Source organism: Rutilus rutilus (genome assembly GCF_951802725.1).
Source record: "Rutilus rutilus genome assembly, chromosome: 14".
Lineage (NCBI taxonomy): Eukaryota > Metazoa > Chordata > Actinopteri > Cypriniformes > Leuciscidae > Rutilus > Rutilus rutilus.
This window is the reverse complement of record NC_140219.1, coordinates 20,272,370-20,292,081: the sequence shown is the minus strand read 5'-3', so window position 1 is coordinate 20,292,081 and position 19,712 is coordinate 20,272,370. Positions and strand designations below refer to the sequence as shown.

The 19,712-nt window shown below is 39.3% G+C and overlaps 1 protein-coding gene across 1 annotated transcript in view; it reads left to right on the top strand.

Moving 5' to 3' along the window:
- The window catches only part of tenm2a (teneurin transmembrane protein 2a), a 305,507-nt gene that overhangs the window by 263,348 nt on the left and 22,447 nt on the right, over window positions 1–19,712 (top strand). Inside the window, exons 8-13 of the mRNA XM_084430309.1 lie at window positions 5,301–5,506; window positions 5,759–5,954; window positions 7,088–7,189; window positions 9,609–9,803; window positions 14,218–14,418; window positions 14,549–14,734. Coding sequence (XP_084286435.1) covers window positions 5,301–5,506; window positions 5,759–5,954; window positions 7,088–7,189; window positions 9,609–9,803; window positions 14,218–14,418; window positions 14,549–14,734 — 1,086 coding nt within the window. The remainder of the gene's footprint in view (window positions 1–5,300; window positions 5,507–5,758; window positions 5,955–7,087; window positions 7,190–9,608; window positions 9,804–14,217; window positions 14,419–14,548; window positions 14,735–19,712) is intronic.

The window sequence follows — 19,712 nt, the reverse complement described above, 5'->3', positions numbered from 1 at the left end:
ACATCTTAAAATTCGAACACATTATTCTCTATGAGTGTACACACACCGGCGGCGCCCAGCAACGGCTCAGGACCTTGTTTAAAATCCTGCCATTTAAATAGTTTTATATTACATATACATTTATTTGTCTCAAATCTTAGTTAATGTATACTGACTTCACCCTGTGCTGCAATATACATTTAGTTTTACATTCATTTACATAAATCAGCTGCTTGAATGAAAATTGCTGATGTTATCCGGAATTTCAGGTGATATTCTCACTTCATTCAGGTAACGTTAACGGACGCTCTGAGGTAACTTAAAGTGTTCAGACTGCAGACTTAGCAACGATTGTATTTAATTGTACAGTACAATCATAACATAGTACAGATATTATCTTAATTCCACAATGTCCTCTTACATAACAATATTGCTGGCCATAAACTGAGAAAGTGCGCGTCCGGTAGTGTGCGATACCTCGGAGTTGTCCTAGACGCGGCGCTGTGCTTCTCGTCCGGTGTGCGACCCCCTTCAGTTTGGAGTCCGTAAGATTTTTTTTTTACGTTTTAGTCTCTTCTGCTCACCAATGCTGCATGTATCTGATAGGAAATAGTATTACTGTTTAAAATAACTTTTGTATTTTAAAGGTGATATTATGGCCATTTTCACAAGATGTAGAACGCGCCGTTTTTGTGCGTGTCCCTTTAAATGCAAATGAGCTGCTGCTCCCCGCCTCAGAAGACTGACAATCCTTTACAATAGCTTAGTTCGTATGCAATAACAAAACGCGAATAATTTCACTAATCCAAAATCTCAGAAATAACCAGTACAGAGAGATTCGGCAAGAGATTGCAACTGTACCTTTCTTAATGGTTAGTGGATACATGTATGTAGTTGTTGTGGAGTTACATTGATTCATCTCATTGACTTGCATTTACTGTAAAGTTTAACTTTTACATAAATTGACACAGTTCCCTGAAGTCTTTATAAAACGCATATGACATTGTTTTGGTCAAATAGTTTTCTGTGCTCGTCTGTGCAGCCAACGACAGAACAGTTTGCATGCTTTGCTCGAACCTGCCATTGCGTTAGAATTGGTAAGTTAACTTAGTCCCCTGCGAAAACAACTGGCAGCGGCGTGGGTGGAAACGTGCAGATTAAAGGGGCATTTCACCCATTTGAACATTGTTTTTTATTTAAAGTGGGTCATATATGTAGTCGAAATGTAAAATAAATTTTGAATTTGGTGCCTTTGTGACCGAGAAAAGACAAAAAATAACAAGATGCATTTGTATGAAAGACAACAACTCCCACAATGCACCACATTGCACAGCTCCGCAAGCCACTCCCACTAATCCAGAAAGCGCATATCTGCCTATAAGAGAAATCACTCTTCCGTCTACAAGTCTAGCTACCACCAGAGCTTGAAATTAATTTCACATTCACACAAAATGTATAGTTAGTTGGCGAACTCATTAGTGCATTACTCCTCGTTTGTATTTCTTTCGAAAAGGTGAATTATTGCATGGTACCTGGATGTTCAGTCAGAACATATGCGGTGCGAAACTAGGAAACTAGTTCACAACACAAACGTCCGTGTCCTCGTCTGATTCAGAGATTTCGTCCAGGAGAAATTGTCATCGTTGAAAATCTTTGCCGCAGACGGACTCTATCTCTGTGTTCGTAGCGGTTCGTAGTTGCATAGTGAGATCACCGGCGCCACCAGTCCGCCCTAACCCGAGCCATTCCGGGCTCCTCGTCCGCGGCAGGCAGGTCTTCTGCCTCGGCTGCTCTTCGCTATAATGCGGCTTGTAAAGGTAGCCACAAACACCTGATTCAAGCATCAGACTTCCGAAATCCTCTTCCTCTAGTCTATATCATATTGAGCACTCTCCTCCGCTATTGTCATAACTTTACATCTGTCTCCACAGCGCCTGTTAGCTTAGCTTCAAACAAGATGGAGGATATTGCTTTCAGTTTCAGAGAGTAAAGTCCCACCCACTGATCTGTAATAGGTCTGTAGCGTGAGCGGGTCCCGCCCCCTGGGAAAGATGAGGAACGAGTGCTTGTAGTCTCAACAGAAATCCCCCCCTCTTACACTTCCTCCTACAATGACGCAAAATGACGATTTTTGCGTCATTGTAGGAGGAAGTGTAAGAGGTAAATAACGGATTTCTCCCGTCTCAGGGGAAAATGAGAGAGTGTTGCACAACCATTCAATAGTATGACTGGGTTTCTAACAATGCAAAGCTTAATGCAAATGGGTGAAGTGTCCCTTTAAAGGATTAGTTCACCTCAAAATGAAAATTTCCTGATAATTTACTCACCCCAATGCCATCCAAGATGTTCATGTCTTTCTTTCTTCAGTGGAAAAGAAATTAAGTTTTTTGAGGAAAACATTTCAGGATTTTTCTCCACACCACAGTTGTTCGTCTTGTGCTGGGCTGCGACGCGCCACGCATTGCGTCATCACGTTGGAAAGGTCACGTGTCATGTCATCTATCTAAGTTATTTGTCTGTGTACTCCGGTTCAAAAAGATAGGGAAGGGCGAAAACTTCCATCTCATTTTCTCTTCCAACTTCAAAATCGTCCGACATCTTTGTTTTAATTTATTATTATTATTTTCTTCGTGACTTTTCCAACATGATGACGTAATACGTGGCGCGTCGCAGACCAGCACCAAGACGAACAATTGTGGTTAAAAAGTATATACATTTTTATTTTATTTTTTAGAAAATGACCGATCGTTTCGCTAACGTTAGATAAGACCCAATTTCTCAGCTGGGATCGTGCCGAGCCCTTTGAAGCGGCATTGATTTTAACTGATTTGAACAACATTCTGGTTGCCGTTGAAGCCAATTGTGTGGAGAAAAATCCTGAAATGTTTCCCTCAACAACTATTTCTTTTCCACTGAAGAAAGAAAGACATGAACATCTTGGATGGCACTGGGGTGAGTCAATTATAAGGAAATTTTCATTTTGAGGTGAGCTAATCCTTTAAGGGGCGGTGATATTATAATACGATCTCCTTCATAAATCAGAAGGGGAGCGATGCTTGCAGAGACAAGCTCACCAAAACAAAGTTACTGGGTTAATTGCCACTTTTCATGTTTTCTGATCAGGGGTCATATTTTCATGATATGTCCCCTTTAATATATGTTACAGTGTAATTTATTGTAATTTAAGTTCAAAAGAACAGCGTTTATAATATAAACGTCTTTACCACCACTTTTGATGATGTCCTTCCTGAATAAAAGTATGGTTGTCTTATTCACCCCAACTTTTGAATGCTAGTCTATAAAAGCACATTATGGATTAGCCTACATTATTATGTTGTTTTATGCAATTCCAAGAAGTAGGAATCTTAATTGCCCTTTTTTGCCAATTCTAAGGAATCAGACCCAGAATGCACTGTAAAATAAATCCAAAATGGCAGACGAAGTGAAATAAATTTTGATTATAGATACATTTCATGACATACTGGAAAATATAGCTAAATAAATAAATGATCAGCAATAATTTTGTGTGCAATGCAAATTTACATGTATATTGTTTATTTATTAGAGATGTGTATTACTCTGTCTATGTACAGCGTTCCAAATGAGTCACTTATGCCATTCTGTTCCAGTGAGGATGTTAGGCTACCTGCAGTCAGTGACATGGCTCACTATGTTTTGGAACCGATCTTGTGTTTTGTTGTGAAATAAAGCTGGACTATTGCTTCAGCCACAGTCGCAGACTGATCGCTCCTTCCCTAAGGAAATTCTCGTCCGGCCTCCCTCGCTCTCTATTTTTCCTTTCTTTAGTTCCATTTCTCCTCTGTCCGTGCTCTTACTGTATTAATGAGGGGGGCTATTTCATCTCCTGTTGCGGCTGCTCCGTCCTGATTGTGTTTTCATTGTTCTTTATTTCCTCACCATTTTTCACAGGTTTTCTCTGTCAGGGCTGCGGTCTCCAGTGTAGATCTGACCTGATTACAGGGGAGCTGTTTTTCGTGTGTGTGTGTGCGTGTGTGTGTGAACATCACAACCATAGGGACAGAGGGAATCTGTTGCATGCAACCTCCATTTACACTCGGCCATTGCCGCTAGCTACGAGCAAGAGATAGAGAGAATAAAAGACAGAGAGGGAGAGAGCAACCATGGATTTTCCATTAAATGAAAAGTGGATAACAGCTTGTGTGATTATGTTGGTAAACAGGATGGTGGTGTTGACATGCGGTATGAGCCAAAGCCTGAGGGTGGAGAATACACAAACTCTCACTATTGAAGAGATCTCTCCATTGGCCTGAAAGTCCACAAACACCAGAGACGGAAAGATAGGAGGAGAGAAAGTGAAGTAGGGGATAAGTGAAAAATCAACTTATAACTTTCAATTTCCTTGCAGCACCCTAAGAAAAGAAAAACAACAACCCATGAACCCACTTGTGGAGAATATATATACATTATTCCAGTCTTCAGTGTCACTGTTCTGAAGGATCATGTGACACTGAAGACAGGAATAATGGCCATCACAGGAATAAATTACAGTTTAAATACATTAAATAGGTGAAGAGATTAAATGGTAATAATATTTCACATATTAAATTGAATAATATTACTGTTCTAGTGTATTGATAAAATAAATGCAGCCATAAGAGACTCGTTGTCAAAAACATAAAAAAAAAATAATAAAAAAAATCTTACTGACAACATTTTTTGATGCTTGGTAGTGTGACGTCTTTTCATAATTCCCATGCTACATTTATTTCACTGATTATTACTATTTATCACATTATGAGAATCAAGTACTTTATGAACGCTGTTTCATGTCGACTTTAAGAGTGTAGGTCTTTCTGAAAACCAGATGTCATTCGTAATCGTAGAGCCCTCACATGTTTCAAAAAATGCTGATATCATGTGACAGTTCCAATAAAGCTCAGCTTCTTACAAGGGACATTAACTTTTCATCTTTAGAAGTTATTCCTCTTCTTTTTTTCTTCTACGAGCTGTGTTTGAAAAAAAAACACACTCAGATATTCAACAAAGAAGCCCCTATTCCCGCTCTCTCGGGCTCTCTGCTTTTTAACGTGATGCGCTCTCGGCTTTATTTGTGCTTGGTGGATACAGTGAGGTTATGGTCAAAGAGACTTCAGGAAGCAGCATTTGTGTTTTTCAGCTTCCATCAGATAAGTGTCTCCCAGAGAGAAAGCGCATTTGTGCGGTTTCCCTTTGTTTTCTGTTTTCAAAGCAACTGCCTCTGAATCCATAAACAAGGGGCAGTTGCAACACAGCCGAGGTGAGAGATTGATTTTTGTTTTATTCCTTCCTTTCTGTCTCAGGTCCCTGGGCCGCACGCAACAGCAGCATAGATACGGGCAGCCTGGAGGTGGGCAGGCGCGTGACCCAGGAGGTGTCGCCCGGGGTGTTCTGGAGATCCCTGATGCACCTCAGCCAGCCTCAGTTCCTCAAGTTCAACATCTCCTTGGGCAAGGATGCACTGTTTGGGGTTTACATTCGCAAAGGGCTGCCGCCGTCACATGCACAGGTGTTTATATCCACTCTATTTACAGAGAGACCACTCTGTGAAGTCCTTTCAAAAAAAAAAAAAAAAAAAAAACACTCTTTCATCACAACAACGGATCAATCAGTCATTGCACATACATTTTATAAGTCAGCAGGTGTTAGATAAAATCTTTCCTTGAGCTCGACTTCAAAGTATTTCACTGTTTGATTTGTATGAATGCTGTCAAATCACTTGAGATCACAAACATACTGTAAAAACGCCCCCTCTGTGCAGTACGACTATATGGAGCGTTTGGATGGAAAGGAGAAATGGAGCGTCGTGGAGTCGCCCCGCGAGAGACGCAGCATTCAGACGGTGGTTCTGAACGAGGCCGTGTTTGTGCAGTATCTGGACCCCGGCACGTGGCACCTGGCTTTCTACAACGACGGCAAGGAGAAGGAATCCGTCTCCTTTAGCACAGCTGTTCTGGGTCAGTTACTCACACACGGGTTAAACTCGACATTATACGTTTGCTTCTTCAAACACGCACTATACCACTCAACTGAGACGCGTTAATAGAGAACGGGATCAATTTGTAATCAAATATTTCATAATTGAATAAATAAGTTAATTGTGTGTACCATTCAAAAACAATTACATTTAATACGTTTATTCAGCAAGGACACATTAAGATCAAAAGTAACTTCTTTTTTTTTAGCACAGATTCCACAAACATATTAGGCAGCACAACTGTTTTCTACATTGTTTCTCAATCACCAAATCATCATATTAGAATGATTTCTGAAGGATCATGTGACCCTGAAGACTAAAGTATTGATGTTAAAAATTCAGCTTTGTCATCACAGGAATCAATTACATTCAAATAAACTAAAATCAAGTTATTTTAAATTGTAATGATATTTCCACTATATTACTGTTTTACTGTGGTTTTGATCAAATAAATGCAGTCTTATAAAACTATAAAAATGCATTTCAAAAAATCTTGCCGACCCCAATCTTTTAAATGGTAGTTTAAAACTAATTAACGAATGAGAAAATTATATTGCCCGAAGATAGATATTCAGAACAATTCACACAGACATTTGTTCAGCTTGTTTCATAAATGAGGTCTAATAACAGACCAGTTAATTTTAAAATATGAATAGTTTTTTTGTCTGTATAGAATTATAGATGAATGTGTCCTTGCCGTCCAGCAAAAGTGAAATAATTAAATAATGTCAATCTATTACTGTTAAACAATTTAATATATATCATCATCCACTTGAAATGAGATAAGCACCTTGTGGCTCTGTTCTATGAATATTCACGTGCATGAATTCTGTGAATAAGTGGTGTCTCACCAATTAACCTTGCGCTAATCTACTGTGATATGGCCTACTTTCATTGCCGTGATATACTCGTGGCTAATGAAATGGCGTGTGACGCTGTTTGAATGGGTTGTATCAATAATGACCAGAGACCGCCACTCAGAACTGGAGTGAAAGAGAGAGAGGAACGATGCAGTGGAGAAAAAGACAAGATGAGAGTTGTATATGGTGGTTACAGCTGTCATTACCATCAAAGTGGCCTTTTTTTTTTAGAAAGGTTTCATTCTTTTCACAGACTCTGTGCAAGAGTGTCCCCGTAACTGTCATGGTAATGGAGAGTGTGTGTCAGGAGTATGTCACTGTTTCCCAGGGTTCCATGGCATGGACTGCTCGAAAGGTAAGAAACACTCCAATTACACCCCGAACTCTGTCGAACAATGAGAGAGAGTGAGAGAGTGATCCATTAATTTCGTGTTTAAAAGGATAGTTCACCCAATAAAGATCATGTTGTCATCTTTTACTAACTCTCATGTCGTTCCAAACCCATATGACTTTCTTCTTTGGAAAACATTTTTTTATAAGACTATTTTTATGGTGCAGTTTTGTAATTTTGGTGTTTGACAGCCCCAGACAATGAAAAGAGTGACTGGTAAATTCTTCAAAAACTCACCAGTATTTGACAGAAGAAAGTCATATGGATTTGCGACATGAGGATGAGTAAATAATGACAACATTTTCATTTTTGGATGAACTGTGCTTTGAAACTGTGGATTAGTGGTTTTGCACTCATATGGGAGCTTGAGATTCTCTGTGCCATTCACATCTTCATCAATCATTCCTTGTCATCCGTGTACTTTATCAGTAAAATATTAAAAGTAAAATTAAAATATTAAAAGTTGCAAATAAAAATAAAAAACATGCAGATTAAGGTCCGGACAGACATAAAGAAAAGAAGAGCACATGCGATGGGGAACAGCAGTGAATTGTTGCCGGTATGGCAGGAGCAGTGGGATTCAAAGAGCTGAACACATCAAAGATGTGTGTTAATCTCAGCTGTCCCAATGGCTCTAGACACTCAACAGCTTTGGGTATAGCCCAAGAGTCCAGATAGTTTCTAGATGAGCGTGTGTGTGTGTGTGTGTGTGTGTGTGTGTGTGTGTGTGTGTGTGTGTGTTTCTGACTTAGCTATACATTTTGGGACCAATTTGATTAAATAATTCCCAACTTAATTTATGGACCATCATCAGAAGTTAATAAATAGGTGAGTATCTTCTAAAAATTCTAAAACTGCCAAAAGTTTAAGAGGTAAGAGTTAGTCTGCAGCAATTATAATTAGCTAAGAACAACAAATGTCAATGGGAAGTCCCCATTTCCCCCCAAATTGAATTAATTTGCACAGTTTGACTGACAGTACACTCATTGTATTTATATACTTTACTGTTAAGAACATACTTTAGTTGTATGACTCATTGATAAACTGAGATCTGTGTGTTAGTGGAGGTCTCTCTCTCTCTCTCTCTCTCTCTCTCTCTCTCTCTCTCTCTCTCTCTCTCTCTCTCTCTCTCTCTCTCTCTCTCTCTCTCTCTCTCTCTCTCTCTCTCTCTCTCTCTCTCTCTCTCTCTCTCTCTCTCTCTCTCTCTCTCTCTCTCTCTCTCTCTCTCTCTCTCTCTCTCTCTCCAAGGCATAAGGATGATGAATGGCAGTTCATACAGCCCAATATCTTCTATTGTTCACCTGGGAAGCTCATGATTAATAGTTTTGTTACCACAATGTTAAATTACATTTTTTTTTTTTTTCATTACAGTTTTCTCCAACCGATCACAGCTGTGTGCGTGTGTGTGTACATATTAATATATTTACAATGCACAGAGCCTTGAGACTCTCTCATTACTGAAATCACCTTAGGAAGTATTTCTAGACTGCTGGGTGCTTAATTGACATCTTCTCACAGACAGGGTGCTAGTGGGTAATGTAGTCTAAAAGTCAAGAATTACAGTTACAGTTACATTTATTTTGTAATTAAATTATATAATGCTGTTACATGTAACTAGTTACTCCCCAACACTGGCTGGACCATGCACCATGGTGATATTGTGTTTTTAGGACACGTTTAATGTTATTACCATGTTTTTGGACATGCACCATTACATTATGTTTATATGCACAATGGTAGTATTATGTTTTAGAACATGTACCACGTATTACCATGTTTTTGGACATGCGCTGTGGTATAATTATACTTTCATGACATATACTATGGTAGTTTCATGTTTCTCTTTTTGGAGTAAACCTTGAAGTACCATGAATACCATAAAACTGTATGAATATGTAATCTTTTTGGCTCTTTTTTTTGGATAAATAACTTTTTTTGATCTAATTTGTAAGTTATTTTGTATAAAAGCTAAATAAAGAAATCTCAATCATAATTTTAAAAGTCACAATAAGAGAATACCACCAAGGAATCCACCAAACTGATTGTACTTGAAATTTGGTGCCTATATTTTACATCATATGTCCTCAGTTTGAGACTTTCTCAGTCTGAGCCCATTGTTATCAGATATGGATTCTGTCCTCCCATGTTCTAATTCCCATTATTACACCATTCTGAGACACATCTGTGACCACAACTGCCAGCCTGTTTCTCAATCTCTTTGTAAACTCATACAGATTCTTTAGTAAAAATATCTCTCCCGAAGCGGTCTCATTTGTCTCTCATGCTATTCATTATGTATTTAGAGACAAAACATGAATAAGAAAACATCAGACGTCACTCATATCAAATCATTACTTGTTCTCTTTCTGTTTATTTCTCCAAGCGGCATGCCCGGTCCTCTGCAGTGGAAATGGGCAGTATGACAAGGGATCATGTATCTGCTATAGCGGATGGAAGGGTCCGGAATGCGATGTTCCCATCAGCCAGTGCATCGACCCCCAGTGTGGTGGTCACGGCACGTGCACAGAGGGCACGTGTGTTTGTACTCTGGGCTACAAAGGAGATAATTGCGCTGAGGGTAAGAGTGTGTGTGTAGCTTTCTGTAGACATTGTTTCATTGTCAATGGCTTAAAGTGATAGTTCACACAAAAATTAAAATTCTGTCATCATTTACTCACGCTCAAGTTGTTCCAGACCTGTATGAGCTTTTTTTTTCTATCCGGGTCTCTATTTTAAAATGGGAAACACACATTCTAGCATATTTAAACAGTCGTCTTTGGCTGTTTCCCTAGATTCTCTGGTAGGGCCTAATAGGCTCCAGCAAAAACACTTCTCAGATATGAGTAAAGGCTGTGAAATATTGATCTAGATGTTGAGAACAATAGCTTTGGTCTTGATTCATTTTTTTGTTATCTGTAAAGCTCAGTGGCTCTTGAGTAAGACAGTGACTGGCAATAAGATAGAGAAGAAAACGAGAAGATTCCCAGCCTCCCAGGAGTCTAAAAATGGAAAGGAAAGATAAAGAAAAAGGCAGAGACAGAAGAATAAAGATGATGCATAAGAAGACTCGGATGAAAACAGCTAACAAACATAGAAATAGGTTGATGGAAAGCAGAGTTGATGGAAAACAGAAAGTCTGCTCTTTACAGAGAGACAGCGATGGCAGCTAAACAAACAAATAAATAGAACAACAAAAGCCTTGCATATTAATTCTTTCTGATTCTCATTCTCCAAATCTCTAATTAATTTTTGAAAGTCTGGCATCAAGTCCCCATATTAAAATGTTTAGAGAGGGATTGAAGATATTTAAATGAATAGTTCACCTAAAAATGAAAATTCTGTCATTGTTTACTCACTCTCATGTCATTCCAATCCTGTGTAACACAAACTGAAATATTTTGAAGAATGTTCATCCCACTCTTTTCAATAAAATAAAAGCATAGTCAACAAGGGGCTATCAAGCTCCAAAAAAAAGCAACACAAATAATGACAAAATGCAAATTTTTGGGATAGTAATATGTTTGTCAGTCAAGGTTTGTGTACACACATATTAATAATATCTAAATGAAAATTGTCAATCAGGGTTAGGTTTAGGAGATAGAAAACATCGTTACTAAGAAAAAATAAACAATAGAATATCAATGGAAAGTTCCCACCATAACAGAAAAACAAATGTGTGTGTGTGTAAAAAGAGAGGTTTTTTTTTAGTGGGGCACTTGGATCTTGAGGTATTGCAGATCACAAGGTCAGCACTTTAGGTCAGCCATTCTAAGATTTTCAAATCAGATATTCATCACAGCAGAGTCACTCAAACAATTTACCTGAAGTGCTGGTGACATATAAATCAATAGTCGTGATGTGCAGTTTCTGCAGCATCAACATTTGGCGTGAATGGCTTTATGCGCGAGAGTGGAAAGAGCGGCACTTCTGTCAGCTGAGGGGGGCTGAGACAGGGGTGTCACGCAGGGCACCACAGGGCCGGGTAATTTCTCAAATGGCTTTCTAGCACTTTTCATGGCCAGATCTCTTTCTTTCAGCAGTCGATATTTATTTTTTGAGGCACCTTGGATGAAACATGCGAGAGACAGGGTCAAAGTCAAAAAAAAAGAGGAAGGAAGACAGACAGAGATGCTGAGACAGGGAGAGAGAGGGTTTGAGAGGTGAGTGTGAAAGCCTCTAGACAGGAAACTGCTACTCACACTTAGGGTGTAGTATATTGAGTTTTCATGCTTAGGTGAAAGTTGTAGTATGTACTTTTGGGTGCTTCCAAACCTATTTATATGTGCAGGGATTAAAGTTCTCCGTCGCTACGATGGATTTCCGTTAATTGCAGCGAGTCTACGACGGATTCCCGTCAATTGCAGGGTTCCCGCCTGTCCTTATGTCTTAAATTCACTTTTCATAATTTTAAGGCCGTAAATATGGTTACATTTCTCTTAAATTAAGGAAAGATGAGGTGTATTCACCCTGCTGAGGGGGATGTGATCAAAGCCTGGAGTGGAGCGAAAGCACGTTCCTGTCTGCACTCTTAGCATTCTGTAATCACTCCACTCCGGGTTTTCCATTCCCGCTCACGGAAAAACTGCTGCGTGTTCACTCCATTTTAAAAGTTATTCTAATACGTTTATTTTTTTATATCATGAACGTCTGAATTTATAATACTATGTGTAACGGTTTGGAAAGTATTCTACACGTTTAATAAATATAATTACACAAAAATGTCCAAATGTAGTGAACGCGCCTATAGAGAGAAATGCACATTTTATACGGATTAGTCTACATCAGAGAGTAGTCGTTTTGAATTGTTTTGCTTAAAAGTAGACATTTCAAGCTTTCTAGCTATCTATATATATTTATTTATCTCTCTCTCTCTCTCTCTATATATATATATATATATATATATTCACTTTAAAGAAAGGTTTTATACAAAACAAAACTTAATGAAGTGGTCAAAATCATGTCTGACCCCCTCCATATGTCTCCTGATATATAGACCCTTTCCAAAAAAAATTAATATCATGGAAAAGTTTATTTATTTCCATAATTCCATTCAAAACATTAAACTTCCATAGATTATAGATTCAGGGCCCACAACTTAAATGATTTCAAGTATTTAGTTGTTTATTTGTACATAATTTGGGCTTCCAGCTCATAAAACCCACGAAAACAGGATTAAATTTTTTTGAATATTACATGAAATCACACAGTAATTACACAGTAATGGTCATTGAACCAGGTTTTGGTTCTTTTGGCAGTGTGGGCAGGTGCAAATCCTGCTGGAAAATGAAGGAAGCATGAAGTGCTCTGAAAATGTCCTGGTAGATGGCCGCGTTGACTCTGGATTTAATAAAGCACAGTGGACCAAAGTCCTCTTTTCTGATGAGAGCAAATTTTGCATCTCATTTGGAAACCAAGGTCCCAGAGTCTGGAGGAAGAATGGAGAGGCACACAATCCAAGATGCTTGAAGTCCAGTGTGAAGTTTCCACAGTCTGTGTTGGTTTGGGGAGCCATGTCATCGGCTGGTGTTGGTCCACTGTGCTGTCCACTCAACGCAACCGTCTACCAGGACATTTTCAGAGCACTTCATACTTCCTTCAGCAGACAAGCTTTATGGAGATGCTGACTTCATTTTCCAGCAGGATTTGCACCTGCCCACACTGCCAAAATAACCTAAACCTGGTTCAGTGACCATGGTATCACTGTGTAATTACTGTGTGATTTCATGTAATATTCAAAATTTTTGAAATCCTGTTTTCGTGGGTTTTATGAGCTGGAAGCCCAAATTATGTACAAATAAACAACTAAATACTTGAAATCGTTTAAGTTGTGGGTCCTGAATCTATAATCTATGGAAGTTGAATGGAATTATGGAAATAAATAAACTTTTCCATGATATTCAAAATTTTTGGAAAGGGTCTGTATTGCGCATCTAATGATCCTATCTTACTCATGCTGTTCACTTTTCATATAATCAACATAGATAAAATTAAAAAAATAACATTATATTATTTATTTATAATGCTAAATGGGTAGGTTAAAAACAGATATTATATTATGTATAGTTTGTGATATTAGCTCACTTTTTGGCAAAAGCTTTGTTTGGCTTTTATTATTTGAGAAATAAAAACTTGTGTTAAAGTTATGCAAATGATTAATTATTTGTATGACTACATCACAAAGAGGTAAGTCTTGTAAAAGCATTAGATTGTAAACATTGAAATTTCATAAAGTGTGTAAATAATAGAAGCGCAGTTCAAAATGGCCTTTCTTTAAATGCAAATTATCTTTGAGTATTTCATTTGTGAAGGTAAAGCATGTACTCACTATACTCCTAATTACAAGAAGAAGAAAAAACTGCTCTCAAACTGAGTGTGTGACAGGCTGTGAAATGGGGTTTGGCCGAGGAAAAATTCAGTCAAAAGATTATTTTTTTTTGCTTTAACTCTTTTCTTTGTATGTTTATGTTCTCAGCATCTAAAGATATACAGTAAGACTTATGGATATAGTGATTTGGTCTAATAAATAATTAAGTATAAAAAAAATTGAAAATAGGACTTTGATTATTAAACATGTAGTTGTGTGGCTTTTAGTTCACATCTACAAATTTTTAGGCTAGTTTACTAACTAATGTATCCCTAAAAGTCAAAATGTATATTTTAACGCATAAATGAATTTAAAATGTACAGTCTTTCCTATATAACTCATATTTCACTTGATCATTTTCTACAATTATATGATGTCTAGAATAAACAATGTCCCTCAGCTAATACCAGTATTGACTAAAAATAGCAATTAGCAAATTCATGATCGTGGTTGACACAAACTAAAGGCTTGGTCTTTAACAAACAGGGTCACGCCCTTCAATATTCCTTTTTCAATAGAAATTGTGTCAACGCAGAAGAGAAAACTACGTTTATAAACCAATATCATAGGGTCTTTAATATTTATGACAGATGAATCCTCATTCATGACTCTCACATGTTGTATGCAGTTGACTGCTTGGATCCAACCTGCTCAAATAATGGCATCTGTGTGAACGGAGAGTGCCACTGTAAACCAGGCTGGGGCGGACCCAGCTGTGAGCTGCCCAGAGCACAATGCCCAGATCAGTGCCACGGTCACGGTGCTTTTATTCCAGACACAGGCGTCTGCAGCTGTGACCCCAATTGGATGGGCCCTGATTGCTCTGTTGGTCAGTCTGCATGTTTGATTGTACCCTCTGTAATACAAATGTTTTAGCATAACCTTTCATTTCATTATTCCTGATTTCTAATGTATGATATGTAAATTGTGGTAATACTGCTCTATTCTTCTTTCCTCAGAGGTTTGCTCGGTTGACTGCGGGACACACGGCGTATGCATGGGTGGCTCGTGCCGCTGTGAGGAGGGCTGGACGGGTGCGGCTTGTGACCAGCGTGTGTGCAACCCACTTTGCGTGAAGCACGGCACCTGTAAGGATGGGAAGTGCGAGTGTGAGCAGGGCTGGAATGGAGAACACTGCACCATCGGTAGGCATATGCCCACCCCTGACCCAGACTGTGACCTTTTCCTGCTCCCTACACTCACCATTACAACAGATGCCACATGCTCTGCTTATACTGTTCTCATAAACATTATATAGAGACCTTCCTCTTATCTGTCCTTGAAGCTTAACACGAGAGGCTCCTGTTTTTGGATCATCATTGTTGGTCCTGGGGCAAAATTCGTATCAACCAGTTACTGTAGATTTCAAGAAAAAGGGGTTAGAACTAAAGTTAGGGTCTAGAACAGTGTTATCATTGCTCTCTCATTTTAGGCACAGATTATCGTTTGGGAAATTTCTTCACCAGGACCAGCAAAGGATGTTGATCTAGGAACATGACCTATTCACATGCAGCTCAGGGATTTAGGAGAACACCAGGAAAAATGCATCCTGGTGGTTCTAGTGATCATCCTTGACTGATCAATCAGAATGGGGTATAGAGTACATCACTATAAAACCTTTCCCTTTCCCAAATTCTGCTCAAAATGCTTGTGGTCCTCCTCAGAGTCTACACATTGGTGACGTGCATAGAGGGCACATGCTGTAGCGGCTACAAAAGCAGGCGTTTGTGAGCACCCATCTAGATTAAAAAAAATGTATTATGATTTTTTTTTTTTTTTTTAAATAGGACACCCTGTGCCAGGGGTTGTCTAAAACTCTGTAGGAACATTGCCCTCCAGGAGCTGAATCAAACACCCCTGCCCTACAGTCTTATGAAAACCACAGACACAAGTGACAGTCATTGCAAGACCGCAAGTACAAATCAAGTGCGTCATTAGAGTCAGGGCCCAAATCTCTGGAGGAGAAGTTTTAAGCTTTTAGAGAATAGTGGAGAATAGCAAACTAAAAATCTTCCCTTTAAATCTCTATGTATTCACATTACCATAAGTTTATATGAGTTTTAAATAGGGCATAAGACACAGCAAGGAGAAATCAGGAACAGCAGGGTCAATAGGTGTAGGAAAGATCAATGATGGCTGTGCTCAGGTGCAATAGTGTGTGGTAGTTATTGAGGATAATTAGACTGTTCCTCTGTCTGGTGTTGGACTTAGAACAGATTTAGTTGTGTTTGATCATGCCTCAAACAGCAGAGGCAGATGAGTGGGCTGCTGGGTAATGAACAGTCCTTGCGGAATAGCTGCGGCTGATTGAAGGGAGAGGCGTCTTCACCTTGATAAGTCACACCTTGACTTCTCTCTTTCAAAAATAGACTCAAATTTTCCTTTTCCTTTCTATCATCATCTGTGGGCGTGTGTGCATGTTTGTGTGTCACTCCAAAGATGATCTGACAAAGACTGAAAGTGCACTGCCTTTAATCCTTCTCCCCATTGTACGCCACGACAGGAAGTCTGTTTATCGTCTCCAAACTCCTTCTGTAGGCTAAAAAAACCCTTGTGCTTCCATCTTCAGTTTCCATTTTTATTTCTTCGAATTCTTCTGTTTTTAACTGATTCAAATGCAGCAAACACATGTATTCATTTGTCTTCTTGTTATGATGCATTTTTGTTCTCTCTGAATGTCCTCTCTGATGCAGACTTTTGGGATGGGAGTATTGAAGGTATTGTACCTCGTCGTACTGTGACTAGTGCTAGCTGAACTTTAGTCTGGTTGTGAGCAACCCCTCCGCCTCTGATAGCTTGGCTGCATAGCGACTGTGTGCTTCTGTTTGTAGAGTAGCCGTGGTGGAGTAGAATGTTGTGTCGAGTAGGTTCATAGTGCTAGTCTGTGTTCTTCAGCGTGTGTGTTTATATTCTTGTTGTCAGTTGATGATAGTATAGCTCTAATCATCTGTTTTGCACTTTGTTGCTTTTGAAATGACCCTCTCCAACAGCATTAACTGAGCTACGGAACTGTCCAATCTGTCTGATCTACTTGGAAAGAGCAATGACTTGTCAGTCCTTCAGAACTTAGGATAATAAAACTGTTACACATATTATTGATATTTATTCATCCAAAATATTGACCACAACTTACAGTTATTACAGAGAGAGTCCTGCTGGAGTAACCTTGTTCAAGTTGTTGCTTGAGTCAAAGAACAATATATGACATAATATTAAATCTCAACGCCAGCGCAACGGGTTCCACTCGAGCAGGCACCTCTTGAATGCATGGAATAGAGGTTTATCTGTACAGCTCCTCTTTGCTTACCTCCGCTACACCAAATCATCATCGACTTTTATCCTACCACGGGAAAGCCAGTCTGTCAGGTCTGTAGCGGAGCAAAGGTCTTTACAGAGAGTAAATTAGATCTTGTTACACATTTTTAAATATCTAATTGAAAAGAACCAATAGAGTTTAATGACATTTCAATTTAACTCTATTGCTCCCTTAAGTACTGAGCTTTGTTATCACTGCAGTAATACGAGAATCCTATGCACAACAGGACCACACTCTTGCAATGCGTTGACCAAGCAATTGCATTAACCTTAAAGTCTTTCTTTTTGTTGGCATTAGTTTGTGAATCTTTGAAGAAATTCATAGAATGGTGCCAAAACGTATTAAAGGAACAGTCTCCCTGGAGCAACATGAGGTTAAGTGCCTTGGTCAAGAGCACAATAGTGATGGCTTCTTGTGGCGGATGGAACCGGCAAACTCCAGTTAATAAACTTGAGCTGTAACCACCACAGTACACCACCCCCATTCTCTTCAACTGCTTAAGGAGCAGGGTTAAAGGCTGGGCCAACTACATGACTCTAAGCAAAATGGGAATGCCTGCTTTTGAGTACACTGCAGTTTCTACTGGAGGTAGAGTAGTGCTCACCAGCTCTTAGCAGTCTGTTTGAGTCTGGCTTTATGTTTGCACAGAACAGAGATGTAGGAGGCAGTCATCCTACTCTCTACTTCCATCAAGTCCACCTCAGACAAAAGAGCTAAATTAGAGCAATCTGCAAAGTGGAGACAAAGTAGATCACATAGATTTTGCTGTACCTGAGGGATGCAGATACTGCGAGGAAAGGGATCGGGAGGGAGTGGATCCTAAGGTAAATGTGAATATGAGCCGTTGGTGCAGAGTGGGTCAGGAACAGCAAGCAACGTTTTTACTGCACATATTTCGGCACACAGGATGCAGGACCACAGGAGGCATGGTAATGACTTTGTCTCTGTGCCTGCATGAGTTCCAACTCATAGGATGAATACTAATGGAGGGGCAGGAGTGTGTGTGCTTTCCTTAGAAGGGAGAGTACGGTGTGTTTGCAGGGAGTGTAGGATAATGAAGAGTTTAACTGCAGGGCCCACAGTGATCACCTGAATGCTCATGCATCAGTAGATAGGAGCGAGTCTAGAACAAGAGCTAGTGATAATAGTGACTCGATTTAAATGCACATCTCTAATTGGCTGAAATGACTGCAGATTAATGGCCGCTGGAGGCATTGACTTTGTATGCTAGAGTATCCTGAGTGGATGTGGAGTTACACTTGATCAAATGCATGATTGGCTCATGAGTGGAAACCACACCCACCCTGGGTAAAGAAGCATACAAGACAAATGCATCCCAGCTTCCCAACTGCACATCACATTTCCTTTTAAGGAATGGCATTATCCCCTTCTGCTAAAGTTCAGAAGCCATTTGAGTGAGAATTTTTAGCTCCTCGTTGATTGCCTATGTTGAAATTCAGGATGTTATTTGACTTTGTAGTAGTACATGAAACAGTATAGGTGAGGAAAACCCAGACAGAGGGCATTTAATACAGTAGGTGCTCACTCCCTGTGGGACTTTATCGGTCTCTTCCTAAGGCGAATTTGGAGGATTTATGAATCTAACCTTTATTTTATGACCTTTAAAGGCGAGAGGGCTGCAGGCCAGTGGACGGGTGCCGGTTTAGGAGGAGGACTAGATTTATCTTCCACACATTCTTTCTCCTCCTCAAAATCCCATCTTTTAAGACATTTATTTCTCCTTCCTTCCTGCCTTTCATTCCTTCATTCCTTCCTTCCTACCTTTCATTCATTCCATCCATCCTTCCTTCCTTTTCTTTCTTTCTTTCTTTCTTTTTCTTTCTTTCTTTCTTTCTTTCTTTCTTTCTTTCTTTCTTTCTTTCTTTCTTTCTTTCTTTCTTTCTTCATTACTTATTTCACGCTTTTTTTCTTCCTTTCTTTTTTCCTTCATTACTTTACTCTTTCTTCCTTCATTTCTTTCTTTCCTTTTTTTCCTTTTTTTCCTTTCCACCAATACATCTGTCTCTTTCTATCCATATCTCCATCCATCAGTGGCTAAATGTTGCTATGCAGTGTGCTTCTTTCCCAATCTCACCTTTGCGTATCTCTCTCATACCGTGTGCGCTGACCCATAACTCAAGGCAATCTCAGCTCCTTTTTAAGTAGATTACAATAGAGTCAACCCACATTACTTTAGCCAGATAGCTTAATAGTTTGTGAAACCCCACTTTATTCTAGTTAGTGTGCTGAGAATCGACTGGCCTTTGGCATGAAAGAGGGACCCTACTCAGTGCTGCTCAATGAGGAAGATCAATGGTCACCATAGATTTTACTGTTCTGGTGTTTCATAAGTATTTGGCTGCTTAAAATGGCAGCTCCATTTAAAAGGCAATCATTGCTAAGTGACTTTTCTCTCAGCTCAATATTGCGTGACAATCGATGCATAGCAGGCTGTTAATGTGGCATCTCAAGGACCCCAGACATTGAAAATTACATTAATTAAAGCAACATTTGATTTGAGTTACAATGGTTGATGCATCCCAGTGCATGCTGGGTTTTCACACTCCTCTGATCAAGGCCATTTTTTTTTCCTCATCACAAATCATCTGAAGTGTCACCTGTGCTAGGTCAGCTGCCTAATACTATATAGCCTTGTGATGAAGGAAACTGGCTCCTTCCAAAAGGCTGTGTTTCCAGGGTAACCATAAGCGGAGGCTGTGACACGCTAACAGAAGTGTTAACTGTTGGAGATTAAACTCCGAAACACCAACAATGGTTTCTGATGGCACAGTGTGGGGTCACAGCAT